General features: G+C 39.1%; 1 protein-coding gene across 3 annotated transcripts in view; it reads left to right on the top strand.

Annotated features, from left to right (window-relative positions):
- The window catches only part of Vps13c (vacuolar protein sorting 13 homolog C), a 162,430-nt gene that overhangs the window by 44,675 nt on the left and 97,896 nt on the right, over window positions 1-19,859 (top strand). For all 3 annotated transcript variants that reach the window (XM_075965365.1, XM_075965366.1, XM_075965367.1), the window contains 13 exons: window positions 2,008-2,070; window positions 4,263-4,389; window positions 4,970-5,064; window positions 7,794-7,936; window positions 8,643-8,835; window positions 9,961-10,075; window positions 10,607-10,743; window positions 11,618-11,741; window positions 13,194-13,311; window positions 15,738-15,867; window positions 16,678-16,756; window positions 17,352-17,491; window positions 18,963-19,116. In XM_075965365.1, the coding sequence (XP_075821480.1) occupies window positions 2,008-2,070; window positions 4,263-4,389; window positions 4,970-5,064; window positions 7,794-7,936; window positions 8,643-8,835; window positions 9,961-10,075; window positions 10,607-10,743; window positions 11,618-11,741; window positions 13,194-13,311; window positions 15,738-15,867; window positions 16,678-16,756; window positions 17,352-17,491; window positions 18,963-19,116 (1,618 nt within the window). The remainder of the gene's footprint in view (window positions 1-2,007; window positions 2,071-4,262; window positions 4,390-4,969; window positions 5,065-7,793; window positions 7,937-8,642; window positions 8,836-9,960; window positions 10,076-10,606; window positions 10,744-11,617; window positions 11,742-13,193; window positions 13,312-15,737; window positions 15,868-16,677; window positions 16,757-17,351; window positions 17,492-18,962; window positions 19,117-19,859) is intronic.

The following is a 19,859-nucleotide window of genomic DNA, read 5'->3' as shown; positions in this document are numbered from 1 at the left end:
CACCCTTTGACTGTTTATTTGAGACAGGGTCTCACTCTGTAGCCCAGGCAGACCTTGAACTCACAGAGATCTGCCTCCCTTTTGCCTCCCAAGTGCTTGGATTAAAGGTGTGCCCCACCACCGCCCAACTCCTTTAATATTCTTATGTATACAGTTTGAATTAGAATGTATTTGACAAAGAACAGATTCATTGCTTTGAGAATTACTTGAAAAATGAGTATTCTTTAATTTTTCTTTTTTCCTTTTTATTAACCAGCAGTCTCTTTACCCTAGCATAATGTCACATACGGTAAAACTCCTGCAGACTGTTTGGGAAAATGTATTTGATTTTTCTAATACTGTTTAGAAAATGGACGTCAGACTCATTAAATATTCATTTGTTAGATCTTGTTCTGATCATAAAAATCCCAGAACTTATATAGTACTGTTATTTCCTTTTTGGAGCTTAAAGTATTATTTTATAAACAAAACAACAACCCTCTCCTCCTTGAGAAAGGCTTGGGGTCTTACTTGCGCCCTGAATACAGAACTTGGTTATTGCTGCCATTGAGGCACAGTGTCCGGGGTGCGAGGGTGGGCTGGACTCGTGCTTCTGAACCATGATAGTCCCCATGTGACACATCGGGGAAAGCATAGGAGTGGGAGCCAAAGATGAGCACTCAGGTGCATTGTGCTTACCTGGTGTCTGGTCACAGGCACAGGCTTCTCAGCTTCTCAAGTACAGTGCTTCTCCTCAGCAGCGAAGTGGAGACTGTGTCTGTCTTACAGTCCTAAGAGATGCACAGACAAAATACAAGTTTCCCGAGACACGGGCCAGCCAGTGAGTGTAAGAGTCTTAGTTCCTCCTCTAGTCTCTGTGCTCACTCTAGTAATTTGTATTTCTTTTTGTTTTGTAATGAAATCATGGCTATAAAATAATACAGACTAGGGGAGAGTAAGAAGTGCGGATCACACACACAAAATACCCGAAATGAGTTTTCTTTCTTATTCTTTTTTAAAATTTTGTGTCTTTAAAATTATGTAAATGAAGCACAATTAATAAAAATTCAGAGAGAGAAATTGGGATTCAACCTGAACATCCGAAAAGCAACAATGGCTCTTATCTTGACCTTAGTCTGAAAAGGTGATCCCGCTTCTAGGAATCTCAAAATGAGCCTGAGAGCTCTCTCCTTCCATTTTATTTTTTATTTATTTTTATTTTTATTTTTATTTTTGTTTTTCGAGACAGGGTTTCTCTGTGGCTTTGGAGCCTGTCCTGGAACTAGCTCTTGTAGACCAGGCTGGTCTCGAACTCACAGAGATCCGCCTGCCTCTGCCTCCCGAGTGCTGGGATTAAAGGCGTGTGCCACCACCGCCCGGCTTCTCCTTCCATTTTATAATCCTCTCTAGGGTTGGGATTAAAGGCTGCACCACTTGGTTTCTATGGCAACTAGCCATACCTGGGATTAAAGGTGTGTGTTAACATTGCCTGGTCTGTAAGACTGACCAGTGGGGCTGTTTTACTCTCTGAACTTCAGGCAAGCTTTTATTTATTAAAATACAAATGAAATGCCTCTCTGTGTATATATGCGTGTCTGTGTGTGGGTTTGTACTCACAAGTAAAAAGTACAAGGAGGCAAGAAGGGGCATCAGATGCCCTGGAGCTGGAGTTAAAGGTGATTGGGAGCTGCCAGAGGTAGGTGTTGGGAAGTAAACTCCAGTTCTCTGCAGGGAATCCAGGGCTGTTTTCCAGCCATCTCTTCAGCCCCAGCACAGCTCCTGTTGTAAACATTCTTGCTTTTATGTGCAGTTATCTATAATGTCTCACAGAAGGAAACTTTATTTTCAAACTATTCAATAAGGATGCAATTTCTTATAAAACCTTTACTTCTCTTACTATGAACAGTAAAACTATTAGGAGCCTAATGTCCATTCTAACTCATGCTTTCATTGGCTTGCTGTCTGTATTGGTAATGACCGGATGAATCCATGTTTTTTTATATAATCATTATTTCTCTTGTTTTGCAGGACTTGGAGAAGAGTCTAGATGTTTTTAACATTATTTTAGTGAGACAACAAGCACAAGTTGAGGTAATCATTTTGGTTCACTGACTTTAGTTTTTATTAATCATGTTACTATCACTACTTTAAATGCAGAATAAAGAAATTTTCATTTTATGGGAAGTTGCTGAGGTTTACCAAAATGACAGTAGAGAGCAGGTTTTTATTGATTCATTTAGTCTCTAGAGAAAAGCAACTGGAAAAAGCTGCTAATGTGTGAAGGAAGAGCTTTAAAATCGTGTAATCTAAAACTTATAAAAGGTGAATCTAAGTTCTCCACCAGTCTACCAACTCAGAGCTTTACAGTAAATATGTTATATGTTTCAGTTAACTTATGACTTAACACACTTACTTTAGATTTTTATTTATTCATTACTTAATTTTAAAAAAATACTTCATTTCTCCTTTCCTCTTCCCTCTTATTCTTGCCTTCTGCTGTTTTTCTCTTTCTTATTTTCCAAAATTAGGACCAATTTCTCTATAATGTTTTTTCCTGCCTGCCACCAGAACTTGGTGTACCTTGTTCTTTCTGTGTCAACTTCTCTTTCTTCTAGAGTATGATTAAGTGTGTGAACTTGGAGGTCAGATGGTCCCAGTTTTTCAGGCTTTTGATTTTGTGACCTGTGCTAGCAATTTAATTTCTTTAGGCTTTGGTTTTCTCATTTATAATGGGACCTGTGTTCTGTCCTTTTTGTGGGGACAAATAGCAATAGTTCAGTTAAAACACTTGGGCTGTTAGGGGCCTGGCCTTCAGGAATGACTCAGTTAGTGATCATCATCTTCTTCTTCTTCTTCTTCTTCTTCTTCTTCTTCTTCTTCTTCTTCTTCTTCTTCTTCTTCTTCTTCTTCTTCTTCTTCTTCTTCTTCTTCTTCCTCCTCCTCCTCCTCCTCCTCCTCCTCCTCCTCCTCCTCCTCTTCCTCCTCCTCCACCTCCTCCTCCTCCTCCTCCTCCTCCTCTTCCTCTTCCTATTCCCTCTTCTTCCTCATCATCATTTGTATTAGCATATGGGAGTGAGCAAAACAAAAAATTCCTTCCGGTGGGAGAGAAGGATCATAAATATACAGTTAACATAAATAGACAGGATATCACATAAATAGAGTCATGGGGCTAGACAGTGGTGATAATTGAGACTGCTGTTTTAAATGGGAGGGCAGAGAAAGCTTCTTCTCTCAGAAAGGAAGATTGGACTAATGACCCCAGGAGGGTGAGGGACATGCCAGAAAGAGGTCCAAGGACAGAGCTGAACCAGAGCTGTCTGCCTCTCTTGCTCATTCTGTCTGTACATAAACACTGCATGCAAATATCTATATAATGTGTATAATATAAACAATGTGTATATATGCACATATATGTTAATGCTGGAATGAAAATACCATGTTTAATACATATTGATATTTTTTTCCTGTCTTCACTCTTGAATGCTTACACTCATGGGTGATATAAGAGAGACATTGAACACTTACTCCATGCATAGCCTTATATTCAGTCATCAAACTTCCTTTTTTATTGTAGAACTTAATTTTTCTTTTAACTTTTCTTTTAGATTGTTTTTACTATTTTTTATGAGGTACTTAAGTATTTTTATGATTCACTATCCATTAAAAATTCTCTTAAAAGTGAATTTGAAGATTGTTAAAATTAGGGAATGAGAGTGTAGAGTCTAAATCATTGACTCCTTTTCTTAACGCTTGTTTTCTGGTTTTTGAAAAATGGGCCAAGAGAAGGAACAGTAGGAAGCACAGTAGGATTCATGTCAGGCCAGAGGTGAGATGGGATTTGAGGACTGACTGTTTCTGTTTCTGTCTCTCCTTCCCACCATGAACTGGTTAGCAAATCAGCAATGCTTGTAAATTTTGAATTGTGCTTTTTTAGATTAATACATTATGGTACAGAAGCATCTTCCTTTAAAGAATCATTTTCATTTTATAAACCTATTATTCTAGTGTCTCCTTAGACACCAGCATATTACAGTACAAAGGGAAATTCAGAGTTCTTAGCTATAGCTAAACAACATGTCTTCCCCAAAATTCTATCAGGAGGTGTAGGAAGGAGGTGATCCATAGACCACACTATCCAGGCCATACTCTGAGCACTATTTCAGAAAAAATTGGCTTCCTTTCCTGTCTTACTCTATTGAAGCACTAAACAAAATTGACTGTGGTTATACTTAACAGTGAACGGAGTGTTTCTTCTGAGTGAATCACCAATTTTTATTTTTCAGGTCATTCATTCCGGGCAGAAGTTAAGGAAAAAGTCTGCTGAGGCAGGCGAAAAACGTGGCTGGTTTAGTGGGTTTTGGGGAAAGAAAGAGTCCAAGAAGAAAGATGAGGACTCACTGATCCCTGAGAGTAAGTTTCAAGACAGGCAGTCCTCATGCGCTGATGAGGAAAAGCCATGCAGCCTGCTTCACACACCCAGCAGAGGAACACGTGACACATGAACACATATGACAGGCTATGTACATTGATCCAGCAAAGGAGCACACTAACATGTATGACAGACTACATAATTGCTTTGTTTATCTACCTAGAGTTGAACTTGAAATTCTTGAAAAATGACTTGTGAGCGATTTAACATGTTCCTGCTTAGAGGTCTAAGCATTCTGTATTCTTTTTGTTAACTTGGAGACAGATTTTAATTACAGGTTAAGTTTTGAAATTTTTAGTGAATTTAAAAATGTGTATATCTGAGAGCTGATTTTTTTTTAACAGTGAGTATCTTTTTGTTGTTTCTTAACATAAACATCAAATACAGGGTGTTTGTTTTAGTTAAGCCAAAGTGGTGTGTTAGAAGGAATTTGGTAGCTGATTTTGCTTTAGCATTTGTGTCTGTGGACTTTTTCCTCCAACCTAATATTTTTATTGATTGTTGAAAACTATCTTTAAAACCAGAGCCATTCATTTCCTAAATGACTGTCTTGTATTGTAGCCATCGATGACCTTATGACTCCAGAGGAGAAAGATAAGTTCTTCACTGCCATTGGCTACAGTGAGAGTTCCTACAACTTTGCTTTGCCCAAGCAGGTAGGTGTCGGGTGCCTTCACAAGTGCCTTGCTTGATTCACTTGCTGGGTTATCTTGACTTGGGCTAAATTAATGATGTTCTGAGTAGCTACTGAAAAGATGTTGTCCTTAGTGTAGTTGTTGTATGCTGTTCTGGGGCTATACCAATCAAAATTCCTCATCTGTAGGACTGCTTGATTTAGCAAGTAAAAGAAGAACCCATGAAAGTCCTTGTTAGAGCAAGTGGTTGAATCTTTAGGACATTTTTACTGTGAAGTTTAACTCTTAGCAAAAGTGAACAGATCAAAAGCATCCTGCATATTTGACAGGTTGAAAAGTCACTGGCTACAGTGACTACTAGGGTCAAGGTTTAGAATATTGTATCCTCACAGAACCCCTACACCTCCCCTCATCTCTTCCCAGAGATAACCAGTGTCCTGATTATGAACACAATCACTTCTTTCATTTCCTGTGTGTTTTGCTAGAGACAACCCATGATTTTGTTCTGCAGGGTATTTTGTCTTTCTATAAATGGAAGCACAAAGCAGGTTTTCTCTTGTCTGGCTTTGTCCTTGGAGCCATTTCTGCTGTTGCACCTAATATATTTTCATTGCTCTGTAGGATTCTATCATTTGAAAATCCAGAACTTGCTTATTTGTGTTTTTGTTGAAAAGCATTTGCTCCTTCCTTCCTTCCTTCCTTCCTTCCTTCCTTCCTTCCTTCCTTCCTTCCTTCCTTCCTTCCTTCCTTCCTTCCTTCCTTCCTTCCTTTCTTATAAACAAAACAAAACTGTGTACCTAGGAGTGAATTGTTGGGTCATAGGGTAGATGTATGTATAACTTACAAACAAAAAAAGTTTCCCAAACGTACTCTTTGTGATGGCTGCTCTTCATGTTGATGTTTAGCCGTTCTAAGGGGATAGCTGCTTTCCTGTTGTATTTTTAATTTACTATTTTTCTGATAATGACATTGAGCATGTTCCCATGGCTCGTTGGCCGTCCTGTATGTTCATTTGTAAGTGCGCATTTTAAGCGAAGTGGTTTGTCCTTCCACTGCTGTCTGTGGGACTTTGCGGATTTACTTACATGTCTTCTATCCTTTGTACTTGGGTACAACTTTGAGAATCATCTGTACTTTCAGGAAAATATGCTGCTGTAGTGCTGATAGAGATCATGTTGACTCCAGAGATGATTTTGGGGAGATGGGAAGTGTCATCGAATCGCATCTTGTGTCCCCTCACTGACAATGGTTGCTGACCATTGCCCTTATTTCCCTTCTCTTGAGTGATGTCTGTTGTTTCCTTCCCTCTAATGAAGATCTGCTTGCAATTAGTTTTCTAAATTTTTGTTGTTTTTTTTCTGAAAATAACTATTATTTTCTCTTGTATTTTAAGAATCCCCTACTCTTGTATTTAAAATTGTAGGATGTTGATTCCTTTTGAAAAGACTTTGAGTCCATAATTCTATTGCTGTTTGACTTACGCCCTTTATCAGTGTGTCCAGCTATGAGCTGTACTGTATCATAGTGATATTTATGTTCATTCATTTCCTTTGTATGTTGTTTTAATCTATGAAGGGCATTCTTATTTACTTAATTTTTTCTTAGTATAATTTTCTAATTTTTCTTTATTCTTGAAAATTTCATACAGGAATACAATGAAATATGATCAAATCCTCTTCTGTTTCTCTCTCCCACCTTCCCCATATCTCCAGCATGTCCCCCTCCCAACTATTATCTTTTTCTTTACCCCCAATCCTCCCTGTCTCTGACTATTCACTCAGTCCAGTTAGTGTTGCTCATGTAAGCTAGGGGGCCATCTAGTGGAGAAAGTTTTTTACTCTTTAGGTTTTTAGTATTTACTGTGATTAAATTTATACTTGCTTTTGCTTGTGTAGTTTGACTGTCACAGGTCTCACCAGTGTGAATAGTTTCTGCCACATCGCTCACTCCCTTCTCCTCTGGGACCTCAGATGTGAGCTGTGCCTTCGTGGTGTCTTCTGTTCCCTTTGCAGCTCTCTGCATTTCTCATCTTTCTGCTTTTCATTTGGAGAGTTTCCTGTAATTCTTTAGCTGTTTGTTCCTGGGTCTCAACCAGGGTGTTTCTTCAGTGCTGCTGCCCTGTGCTAGGACTGATTTCTAGTATTTTCCTGGCGAGCCTCGTTTCATAGGCTGTCTTCATGCTCATAAAAGTTCAAATGCTTCGAGGGGAAACAAATCCCCAAATTCCACATCGTCTGCCCAGTGGTTGTTTGTCCTAAGTATATTTTTGGTATGGAATATTCTCACATATGCAGGTGCACGTATATGTGTAATTGGTGTGTGTGTGTGTGTGTGTCTGTGCATGTGTGCATGTGCGCATGTGTGTATGTGTGTGTGCTGTGTTATGTGGATGTAAATTTCTACAGCCGTCCAGCAGGTTTTTTTTTCTACAGTTTTTCTTCTCTATAGAGGGTTGGCTTGCTTAGTTTGCATGAGTGAGAGCTTCTCAGTGAAAAATTTTTCCCTCTGAAGGTTTTGTTGCTGTTTCTTTAAAACTGAGCAAACGAATTTGGATAGTTTGTAAGTGTGCTGTATGTCCAAGTCGGCTTCATTGAGTTTTCTAGTCTTGTTCAATTATGGAGAGTATGTAGGTGCTGGAACTTGTAAGTTTTGTTGAGTCATTTGATAATTCACCATGTTTACTTAAGATGAAACCATTAAAGCTAGAATTCATTCACATGATAACTGTTTTCATTCTTCCCTTTGTTTAGTATGTGGCCCATATACTGACTCTGAAGTTGGTGAGCACCTCTATCATAATAAGAGAAAACAGGAATGTTCCAGAAATCCTGAGAATTCAGATAATTGGCTTGGGTACCCAAGTATCCCAGCGACCAGGAGCACAAGCACTTAAGTAAGTTTTTAAGAACCTGACTTCATTTTCATTTACATTTATAATTGTAGGCCCCAAATATATAATCTTACGCAGCGTGAAAGAAAACTTGTTTATGTTTTGCAAACAGTGTAAGTCACTGTTCTAACTACCCTCCTTGCCTCTGCAAGTGCTTGTCAGGCAGTATTTTATTTAGAGTGTCTATTCAGTGGCAGCTGTTTAAGGTAAAGTACATTTCTGTTTTCAAGACTCTTACATTGTATTTGATAAGACTATATGCAAAAAAAACCAAGACCATTTAACACATTAGATAACTTACCATAGAGCAAGGTGTGAAATGCCTACAGTTAGACTGCATGGCTCAGTTGTGGTCAGGAGAAACTGAAACAGTAGGAGGTATAGGCGGCTGGATGGGAAGGATGCCAGGAGAAGTAGGAGGAGGATGTGGGAGTGGCGTGGAAACAGGGCCATGGTATTGTCTGTGTTTAAACACCGTGACCAGAACTTGTGCCATGTGCTGGGGTCGACTAAAGTAGGTTTTCATGTGCATTATAAATAGCTAATAAGACAGTGACTGATGGCAGCAAACGCAGCTTTTGTAGGTAAGTGAAGGCCAGCCTAAGGTGATAAACTGTAGCTTCGGGCATAGGGATGGTTTTCAAAGGCATTTTCAAAGGAATTGCTATAATTTTTTCTGTTACATGCTTGCTTTTTCCTTATTGAACAGGATAGAAGCAAAATTAGAACATTGGTACGTCACGGGCTTGCGACAACAAGACATTGTGCCATCGCTGGTGGCTTCCATTGGCGATACTTCATCATCCTTGCTCAGAATTGAGTTTGAAACCAACCCCGAGAGCAGTCCTGCTGATCAGACTCTGCTCGTGCAGTCACAGCCTGTGGAGGTCATCTATGATGCTGTAAGTGTAGGCAGGAAGTGCCTCTGAAAGCTGTCACTGGGCTGGGGAGATGACTGCTGTGTGCACTCGATATGCAGACACGAGGCCCTTGAGTTTGAATCTTCGGCTAAAATATTGGCATGGGCATGCATGTGCCTGTAACCCAGCACTGTGGGAGGTGGGCAGGAGGATTGCTGGGACTTGTTGGCTGCCAGCCTAGCTCCATGTTCAGTGAGAAGCCCTGTCTAAAGGGAAAAAGGCAGAAAATGACAGAACAGGACAGCATGTTCTCTGGCCTCTGTACACCTGCATGCACACATGGTTATGTATTACATATGTATACATCATACACACACACACACACACACAAAATAAATTTTAATAGTTTTTTTTTTTTAGCATTCACAGGATGGCTCAGTGGGTAAAAGCACTTGCCATGCAAGCCTAATAATCTGAGTTCAGTTACTGGAACCCACGTAAGGGCAGTAGGAGAGAACTGACTCCACAAAACTGGCCTTTGACCCCCATACATGTACTATGACATACGTGTTTGTGTGTGTGTGTATGTATGTATGTATGTGTGCACGCATGCACACAAGCACCCACACACAAATTACAAAGTCGAAAACATTTTATACTCTAGTGGCACACACACAGCATGATTGACTATCTTGCACATTTAAGATTGTGGTTTAGTTTGTTTAGCACATTCACAATTGTACAACTGGTCTCCAGCACTCTCTTCCTCATAAAAAATCTGATATTTTTATATTCAAGTTTTATATGTAGGTAAGAGTGAACAGCTTTCCCCCGGTTTCTTCTCTAAATGTCAAAGAGTGGCAGAATCTAAGCACAGTGTTGAGGGATGGGATTTCTAACTAGAAGCCAAAACTAGAGATCTTGTCAGTCAGACCTCTAGTTTAGCCCACATGCCGCGTAGACCTCTGCCATATGGGCAGGCTTCCCTCTCAGTAATCCCACGGGGCTATTCCTTGCTCATCCATGCTTCTCACTCCTAAAGGGAATGCAGAAAATATTTCTGGATTCCTTAGTTCAAAGCCGCAGCTATTTATAATTGAGTAAGTCCTTTAGATTTTAACAGATATTTAATATATAACCTGTTGTGTTTTAAAATTCTCTTTACAGAAAACTATCAACGCTATAGTTGAATTCTTTCGGTCAGATAAGGGGCTGGATCTTGAGCAAATTACATCAGCTACATTGATGAAGCTGGAAGAAATTAAGGAGAGAACAGCCACAGGTGAAACTTTCAGTGTTTTCTGTCTGCACCAACTAAGCTTGAAACGTGGCCATTGCAATGGAAACATTGTGTTTGGTTTAGGATTTATTTCTCTTTTAAAATTGGGCTGTGTTCTATGGCTATCTCAGAGTTGTATAACTTGCTGTGCTGCCCGAGAACGATGTAATGGCGGGTGCAGATGTTTCTGTCTCCCTTCCATCCGAGATCCTGTGCCTAGGAACGATCTCTGTGGACCGACCCTCCACCTCCACTCTTCAAGCCACTCACCGCACTATGCATGCCTAGTGTTAAAGAACCCAGCAGACTATTTCATAAGGTTCAATAACCACGGGAACAAATCATTCTAATGCCTAGACAAAAATGCTAGTTATGTAAGATATGCTCTATTATGTATGCTATGGGATGTTTGTTTTCTATCAACTTAATGCAGTTTTTGCTTTATGCAATTAATTGAGAACTGAATTTTTGACAGAACTGACAGTAATGTCACAGTCAGATTGACCATATCAGTTTTTCCTGGCTCTCTTTTAGGACTCACACATATGATTGAGACTCGGAAAGTCCTCGATTTAAGGATAAATCTAAAGCCTTCTTATCTAATAATTCCACAGACAGGTTTTCACCATGAAAAGTCAAACCTTCTCATTTTAGATTTTGGTACTTTTCAGGTAGGTATATGTGTACTTTTTTCTTTCTGTCTTTGATAAGTTTGGTAACTGTGATAACTTGCTGTTTTCCTTAAGTTCATTTAAATTAAGTCTAGACTCCTCTCACACATATTGTTATGTGGCTACCCAGACCAAAAAAAAAATCATTAGAAATTCCTACAATGACAAAAATTTGGCGTTGAGGCCTGGATGGATGATTTTTCTGTTTTTCAGATCGGAGAGAAACCATCTTTGTTTTCATGGTTTATAGAGTTTAATTTTACAATGTAATTTTTTTGGCCATATATTTTGGAAGGAAATTATATATACATATACATTTAATATATATCATTTATTTCATATATTTATATATAATATGCTATATTATGTATATATATCATAAATTATTTGATTGCTCTAAGGAACTAGAGTGGGGTTTTGGATTTTGCATCTTGTTGAGCCTAAACATTTGGCAAAAGGTCACAGTTCAGCTGATTTGAGCCTTGATTCCATCTGGGAAGGGGTAAAGGAAGTAAGTTGGCGCTGAGTCCTGACTTCATGGTGGGCAGTAGCAGAGCCGAGCTGTAGCTGGCAGTACTTGTTAGGAGTCAAGCAGAGGATGGAGTTTTCCTCTGGACAGGACATTTGAAGCACACAGCTGTGTAATTGGCTCAGCATCTCTAGCTCATGCACAGCAGACGTGTGGCGAGGTAATGTATTCCTAACCAACTGCTTCCAAATCACCAGGGAACTAGGCAGAATATGAGCTCATTAAGGCAATCTCATATCTTCTGTTAGAAGTTTTGAAATTTGACCAAAGCGTGTTGATATATATGTATGTATACTTTATGTTATATAAAAATATTCAGTTTTTTTTTTCTTTACTTCTTTTTAGCTCAACAGTAAAGACCAAGGTACACAGAAGACAACTAATTCATCCCTGGAAGAAATAATAGATAAGGCATATGACAAGTTTGATGTGGAAATAAAGAGTGTGCAGTTGCTATTTGCAAAAGCAGGTCAGCCACCTCTCAGCTCTTAGGGTGGTCTAATTAACTCCAGTAGTTTTGGGGGTGTACGTGTATGCATTATTAGGCTTGGCAGTGTGTGTGCATGGGTCTGTCTGCTCATGGGCATCAGTCCCAGCCACTGTCCTGTACACTTGTCCTGTTGATCACCTCAGAAAACCCAGTAGGAGTAGCGCAGTGCAGAATGCCATAGTCATAACCGAAGTCGACACTGGACTATTAATCCTAGGGTACCCAGAACCATTTGAACCTAAACGTGTGCATGGCCTCTGTCTGTAGCATGACTGTGAGCTGTCAGAACACAGCAGAAGATGCAGTTGGTTCAAGCTCTTCTGTCCTAATGCTTTGAGGTGTTTCCATCTTCCCTATGCTGCCTATATTAGAAAATATTTACTGATTTAGTTTAGTATTTATTTTTGCATTGTTATAACTACTTTATAGGTATCTGAGAAACATATATTTGAAGAATACTACATCTAAAAAATCCTATAGTAAACTTCGTTGATCTAAAAATCCTCTGATGTATGCTATTCCAAAATCTGAAACATGCTGATATGATGCCAGAAGTGAAAAATTCCAAATGTAATCTCATTGTGGGCTGCACTTAAAGCACTCATGTCCTGCAGATGCCACATGGCCTACATGTAGGATGTGTATGTAACACAGGCAGACTTTGTGCTTAGCCTTAGGTCCCATCCCTAGGACCTCATTATATATATGTGTGTGTTCTCAGATCTGAAATATGAGGTATCTTTCTACTATGTTTTCACTATAGTTACTCATCCTTTAGATACACTCTTAAAACTTATAAAATAGTTTATTTTCTCACAGATTTGGTGTTTTTTTTTTTGTTGCCTAAGTACAGATTTTTGGTCCATCATATTCCTTTAGTAGAAGATGTAAGTGTTGATTAAATATCTATGAGCATGTCACATTTTGTGGAAAGTCACCTGAGGATAAACTCTCTGCAGACAGAGGCTATGCTCTACTCTGCGTAGTGAGATCTATTAACATTAAGGTAACATGTCTGCTTGGTGCCTGTCAAGAGCCTCAGAGGTTATTAAAGGAGAGTATTAACACAGACAATAAACACTGCTTTTCCTTTTGCATGTCCTTACAGATAACTATTTGAACAATGAGCTCTTTAGTCCCTGTCTTGGATAAAGGTCTGCATGTGACTATGTTAGCTACGTGGGAAATTTGTCTTTAGAATCTTCTTTTTGGAAAAGAGTAGTTATTACACAAGCAGTCTTTTTTTTTTTTTTGATAATGTTGTCTTCTACAAATCTGTATTAAAATACAGATTATTTAGTTTATATGCTGAAGGAAGTAAAAGTTGTTCATTAAATTTGTTAAGTATTTTCTAGCAATGTAAAGTGGTTTTGCACAGAATATCTGACAGTTTTTAAAAGGTATTTACTATGTGAATTTTTATTTTTAAAGAGGAAAACTGGAAGAAGTGTAGATTCCAGCATCCATCAACTATGCACATATTGCAACCCATGGATATTCATGTTGAGTTGGCCAAGGCAATGGTGGAGAAGGATGTTAGAATGGCCAGGTATGTATGTGTGTCTTGTATTAGAAATCATCTGGCGTGCTACATCTGTCTCAGCTACTGAAGTTTAAGGAAACAGACTTGGATATACGTTTGAGAGGAAATACCAGTGATTATTCTATCTTCTAGCACAAACACATTTTAAAGAAAATGGTTATTTGTATAGTATGTTGTGCTGGCTGGTTTTATGTCAACTTGACACAAGCCGGAGTCATCTCAGAGGAGGGAACCTTCATTGAGAAAATGCCTGCCTAAGATTTGCCTGTAGGGAAGCTTGTAGGGCATTTTCTTAATTAGTGATTGGTGGTGGGAACCCAGCCCATTGATAAAGGCACCCCTGGGCTGATGGTCCTGGGTGGGGAGTTAGCCAGTAAGTGGCACTCTTCATAACCTGTTTATCAGTCCCTGCCTCCTGGTTCCTGTCCTATTTGAGTTCCTGTCCTGACTGCCTTTGATGATTAACAGTGATATGCAAGTGTAAGCCAAATAAACCCCTTCACCCCCAAGTTGCTTTGGGTCATGGTATTTGATGACAGCTATAGTAATCCTGACTAAGACATATGCTGTCTCTCTTACTTCAGAATTTGTATTCAGATTTTTACATTCTATAAAAATTAGTTATCTGAGATTCTGAATGTGTGAAAGTCAAGATTCTATATTATTGAAATAAAAATCTCAAAGGAAGTTAGTTTATTTTTTGTTTGTTTTTTTTTTTTGTTTTGTCATAACACCACATAAAATCCTAAGAAAAGTCTAAGTGGATAAAAAAATAGAAACTATATTTTGAGTTTAATATATTCTCATGGAACAGCATCTTTCTAAAGCCAGTTTTTGTGGTTGTGACATACATAGGTCTCCATGAGGTCATCATTGCAGCTGAGGTGACATATTCGCCATCTACAGAAGCTTTCCTGAGCCCTGCATTCCCTTTTCCTCTTCCTACTTCTTTCCTTGGAAAATGTTGGTCTTTTCTTTCATATGAATATTTGGTAGACTTTTCTAGAGTTTCCCATGAATGAAACTGTAGTTTTAACTTTTTGGTTGGCTTCTTCCAGTATTACTATGATTCATCATGTGGTTGCTAAAATGTGCCAGGAGCTCCTTCGCAGGCTTAGCGTGTTCCAGGCCTACAGTGTTCTTTTAGAGAGGATTTACACATTGTGGAAGTTGTTTTAAATGATCTTTTCTCTGGTTGAAGTGTTTTAGGTCAGCATTGCATGTTTTGAATTTGATCACCTTGGCTGTTGAGTTGTAAAAAAGGGCTCATATTCTTTGTTACCTTCTAATGCATTAAGAGCAATCTGTAGATGTTTGCTGTCTTGTTCTTGGGCAAGCAGTTAGTACTTTTGTATGTCTTTTTCCCTGATCAGTGTGACTAGTCATTCATCAGTTAATTTTCTGAAAGAAGCAGCTTTTGGGTTCAATTATTTCTCTATTTTGTTTCCATCGTTTAATCTTCATGACTTCTCTAGGTTTATTAGTTTTTTTTCACACACTCGCCTGTATTTCATTCTGTTTCCTAGAAGAAGGTCATTAATTAGAGACCTTTCTTTTTCCTAATAGTGACAATTAATGCTGAGATTTTTACTTAAAAACTCATTGAATGCCAGCTGGTAACCCATTTGACATTTAGGCTTCTGCTGACTTGAGCTGTTCACAGCTTAGCCAGGCAGCTGGAGGATAAGCTGAAGGAGCTTGTGGAAGCTTGTGGTCAAGACAGCTAGGAGACAGACAGGAGGCAGCTCCATCGTGTAAGGAAGGAGGACAGAGCAGCTGTCGAAAGGCAGATGGATGATGAAAGCGGATAGACACTCAGCAGCATAACACATGACCTTAGAGAGCGTGCATGTCAATATGGAGGGACAGGAAATAAGTGCACACATCACATGTCACATATCCGGTGCTGCCAAGTGCAGTGGATAAGCAGGGCAGGACAAGACAATGCAATAGAGAGCAGTGGGGCAGACACTCTGGTATTAGTTAATAGAGAGAAATCTTTGATGCTAGGAAATAAAAATACATAATGTGGTTTTGTTTTTTTTTTAAAGTAGAGAATTGTGCTCAAAAGGACTTTCATAATGCATTACTTAACTTTAAAAGACTCTGTGTTAGTACACTCCCCTCATGGCACCCAGGAGCCAAAGAGGCTGTGAGTTGAGGCTGGCATGATCTGCACAGCAAGTTCCTGGCTAGCTGGGCCTACAAAGCGACACCCTGTTTTTTAAAAAAAGTTCATTGAAAGAGGTTTACTGCTTAAGTAAGATAGATGTAGATGGTCTGAAAATTGGCTCTCAGTGAACTCCCCTCCCTAAGAGTGCGTCTAAGTGGGATGGATTGAAACACAGCTGGCCAGCCAGTGACCTCACCACGTCATTTCCTGTCCATTCGCTTCTCCTCCCTGAGACCTCACAGTCAAATTGTATCTTTAGATTTAAAGTGTCAGGAGGATTGCCGTTGATGCACGTGAGGATTTCTGACCAGAAGATAAAAGACACGCTGTGTTTGATTAATAGTATACCCTTGCCACAGAAATCATCCACACAGTCCCCAGAGAGACAGGTGAGTGTGTCACTGTAGTAGAAATGCCAAGTCGATGCCAAGTATTTAGGAAACCACATTTTCAGAGTAGTTCTGACTGTTTAAAGGCAGGCTTTCTAACCAAAAGGATCAAAGATGCAGAAATGGGGCCTACATAGACAGGCAGATCTCTGATTTCAAGGCCAGTCTGGTCTACAAAGCAAGTTGCAGGCCAGGTAGGGCTACATAGTGAGACTCTGTCTCTAAACAAACAAACAAAACTACAAAACAGCAGAAATGAAATGAAAATGTCGATCACATTTGTAAAATATACTTTATATAGAACTAGAAATATAAAGCTTTAAAATATATTTGCAAATAAAATACCTATTCAAAATTACCCCTTTTTGGTGAGTCTTAAATGTTCTAGGTCAGTTTAATTGGAAAATCTTTGTATCTTGAAATAAATGGTGGATTTCCACTTACATAGAAAAGAAGTTTGAGGAAGTTAGCAGATAATGATGCCATTATCAAGGGCCCTATGATAAATATGTACTTTTATATTGTTACCCACAGCAACTAAATGATACACGAGGATACATAGACTTATTTACTTGATTTGTACATAATTTTATCTTTAAAATGTGTCTAGTGATTTTAATACTTTGTAAATTCCCGCTGACCATTATTTGATTCTATTACTTTCTTGAAGATTTGACTGTGACGAATATGTACATATCTTCCCATCTTCCTCTGTCCTCTGTTGCTTTTCGGTATATAGAGAGATCTCATCTGTAGTATTTAGTTCTTCTTTCCATCATGCATTAAAACACATTTTGTGTTCTTTGTTAGGTAGCCTCGATTCCTGTTCTTTCAGGTGGGACGAAAGGTCTTCTTGGCACTTCACTGTTGCTGGATGGATTGGAATCAGGTGAAAACCAGAAAATACTGTTTCTCTGTGAAGCTAAACCTGCACGTGGTTATGTAGTGTGGGAGTCTGTGGAGAGTAAGGGGTCCCGAAAGCACCATCCTACCTGTGCTGCGGTCTCACTGGATAAATGAAGAGTTTTCTTTTTAAGGGAGGGTGATGGAGTTAGCAGTGTTGTCCAGATATTTAAATAAATTGTATTTCTCTGTGGTACTTTCATTTAACCAGGGCTAAGTGATGCCTTACAATTTCAAATTAGAATGTAGAATGTAAACTTTGTAGTAGAGACAAGGCCAAGGCCTGGCCACTCCGGTGCCCACAGTGGCAGTCACATCCTATTACGTGGTAGATGATGACCAATAAATATTTGCTGAATGGCAAGTGAATGACCTGAGGTGACAGTCACTTCTGAAAAGATGGTAGAGTGCTGTTTGCTCTAAGTCTTATTACATACTGGTTCGATTCACTTTGGGACTTGGAAAATTACAAATATTTTGTCTGAATGAAGATTCACGCATGAATGGCCTTTGTTAGGCTTAGTGTCTATGTGGGTTCTCAGTGGATATTATCTGGGCTGATGTGTGTCTCTTTGCTTTAGAGTCTGATGACGAGTATTTTGATGCTGAGGAAGGAGACTTGCAGACTGCTAGAACTGTGAAGGCCTCAGAACTGAAAAAAGCCTCTGAGGTCCCAAATGAGGAGCTGGTGAACCTTCTGCTCAAGTTTGAGATTAAAGAGGTATGTGATTTTTCTCTTCATGGAAAAGCTCAGGTCTCTTAATTAGGATTTGCGTTTCTGTGTAAAATTTCATGTTTTTTTTTCTTGTATGTATGCATATATCACCCCCACCCCTTAAAAATTAAGCTCTCTTAAATTTTTTTTAAGTTAGTGTTTTGCTGTGTATTCCAGGCTTCCTTTGAACTGACTGTCTCACTACGTAGCCCAGGCTTTCTTTGAGTGTGTGACATTCATCCTGCCTCTAGCACTCCCTCTCAAGTGCTGAGATTATAGGCGTTTGCTACCACATACAATGTGACTTCCTCTTGAGCTAACCAGTACTGGTCATTGTCATGCATGTATAATTTCGAAAAGGTTAGCAAACTTTTTTTTTTTTGCCTTTAAAAGTCATGTAGAAAGCCAAGCATGATGGCATAGGCCTGTACTTCCAGTTTCCAGAAGACTGAAGCAGGAGGATTACAACTTCAGGCTCTGCTGGAGATATAGGCCTTCCTGGTCAGTTTAGAAAGACCCTGTTTCACAATAGCAAGCAAAACCAAAGGAAAAAAAAAAAGAAAACCAAAAAGGTGTGGGGGTGGGATTGACTGGATATAGAGTTGGGATGTGTGGGGCACACTGCGTAGGTCTTGTGAAGCCCTAGCTTCAGCCCTGAGACCTGTTTTTAGAGTAGCCACATAGAAAAAGAAAACTTGATGAGATGTTTGCAGCATATTTTGGGGGTAAACGAGATTTTGGTACATAGGTATAAAATTTCATTTAGTTACATGTATATATTTTCTTTTATAAATGACAGTGTTCATCTCCAGGTTGACAGAATTGCAGCTTTTCATTTTCACCTTTGCTTTTCTATGTCCTAAAAATTTTATAATAATTTTTATCACTTTAATAATAAAGTGCAAAATAATACAGAGATCTTCATGGTTGACTTTGATATGACAGCCTTTTCTAAGTCATCATGCCAGATTTCATACATCTGATTGTTATTGGTATCTTCTTAGTCTGTTTCCTTGGCTTTTGACTTTTGTCTTCAGATGCTTCCAGGAGCTCTTCCCTTCTGTTGCTGGGCCACCCCAGCCACCATCATTTCTCATCTGTTGTTTAAAAATTGCCACACCTGTTTTGATTTTTTTCATGGGCTGAATATTTTGATTGTCATTTCCAAAATTAATTTAAATACCACGGGAACAAACACTCTCACCTTTTGCTTTACTGGGACTGCTGCTATCAGAAGAATCTATTGATTTTTTTATCTAAGTTTAAAAAAACAGACGTTAAGAGCCATAGCCTTGTTTTTGTGTGTTTGCAGTCCTGATGCTAGAGTTCAAGGGTCATCCCCGACATTGTGTCTGCTGTGGGGGTGTGGCCAGAGTCTTCGCACTTGCGTTGTGTGGGGGGAAAGACTGTTTCTGTCACTTTAAGGATAACTGGCTTACCAGCAACTTTCTTGCCACTGCCCCATGGATTCTTTTAGGTGATTTTGGAACTCACTAAACAACAGAAAGAAGAAGAGACAATGTTAGTATTTAATGTCACCCAGTTAGGGACAGAAGCCACAATGAGGACATTTGACCTGACTGCAGTGTCCTATTTGAGGAAAATCAGCTTGGATTACCATGAAATTAAAGGTAATGGCCATGAAAATAGAAACAGCACTCAGGAGTAAAAATAGCACCCTTGTGTGTCTGGAATAGTTTCGTTTATAATGAAATATTTCATTTCATTGTAATTGGTATAATAACCACACTGCTATAATACTTTATGACTGCTAACTCCATTCTAGACCATGGCTATGAGACATCCATGTTACTGTCTTCAGTTCACATGTAACATGCGGATGGTCCTTCACTCAAGCTCAAACAACTGTGAGTGGTAGAACCCTGGCTGGAACACTGGAAGCCTGGCTCTGGGATCTGGCAGCATCAAACACAATAGTCTATCTCCTCAGAGTCCAGGAGAGTCCACGGATGTTAGAGAATATCATCCCCATTTCACAGACAAAGAAAGGCTGAAGAACCCCAAATAACTTACTCATTCCCTGTATCTTGTTTGAGATGGATTTTATTGTTCAGACCTGGGCTGAGAATACTGAAGCTTAGAGCAGTGGTTCTCATCTTTCCTAATGCTGCAACCCTTTAAGACAGTTCCTCACGTTGTGGTGACCCCCAACTGTAACATTATGTTACTATTTTATAACTGTAATTTTGCTAATTTGTTATGAATTGTAATATAAATACCTTGTTTTCTGATGGTTTTAGATGAACGCTGTGAAAGGGTTCCTACCCACTGGTTGAGAACCACTGTGTTAGGGTGTTTACACAGCACAGAAGCACTGTGATAGAAATAAGGGGGAAAATATGCAGAGCCATTT

Source organism: Microtus pennsylvanicus, chromosome 3, assembly GCF_037038515.1.
Source record: "Microtus pennsylvanicus isolate mMicPen1 chromosome 3, mMicPen1.hap1, whole genome shotgun sequence".
In the NCBI taxonomy this organism is placed as follows: domain Eukaryota; kingdom Metazoa; phylum Chordata; class Mammalia; order Rodentia; family Cricetidae; genus Microtus; species Microtus pennsylvanicus.
This window is presented reverse-complemented; position numbering and strand designations above follow the sequence as displayed.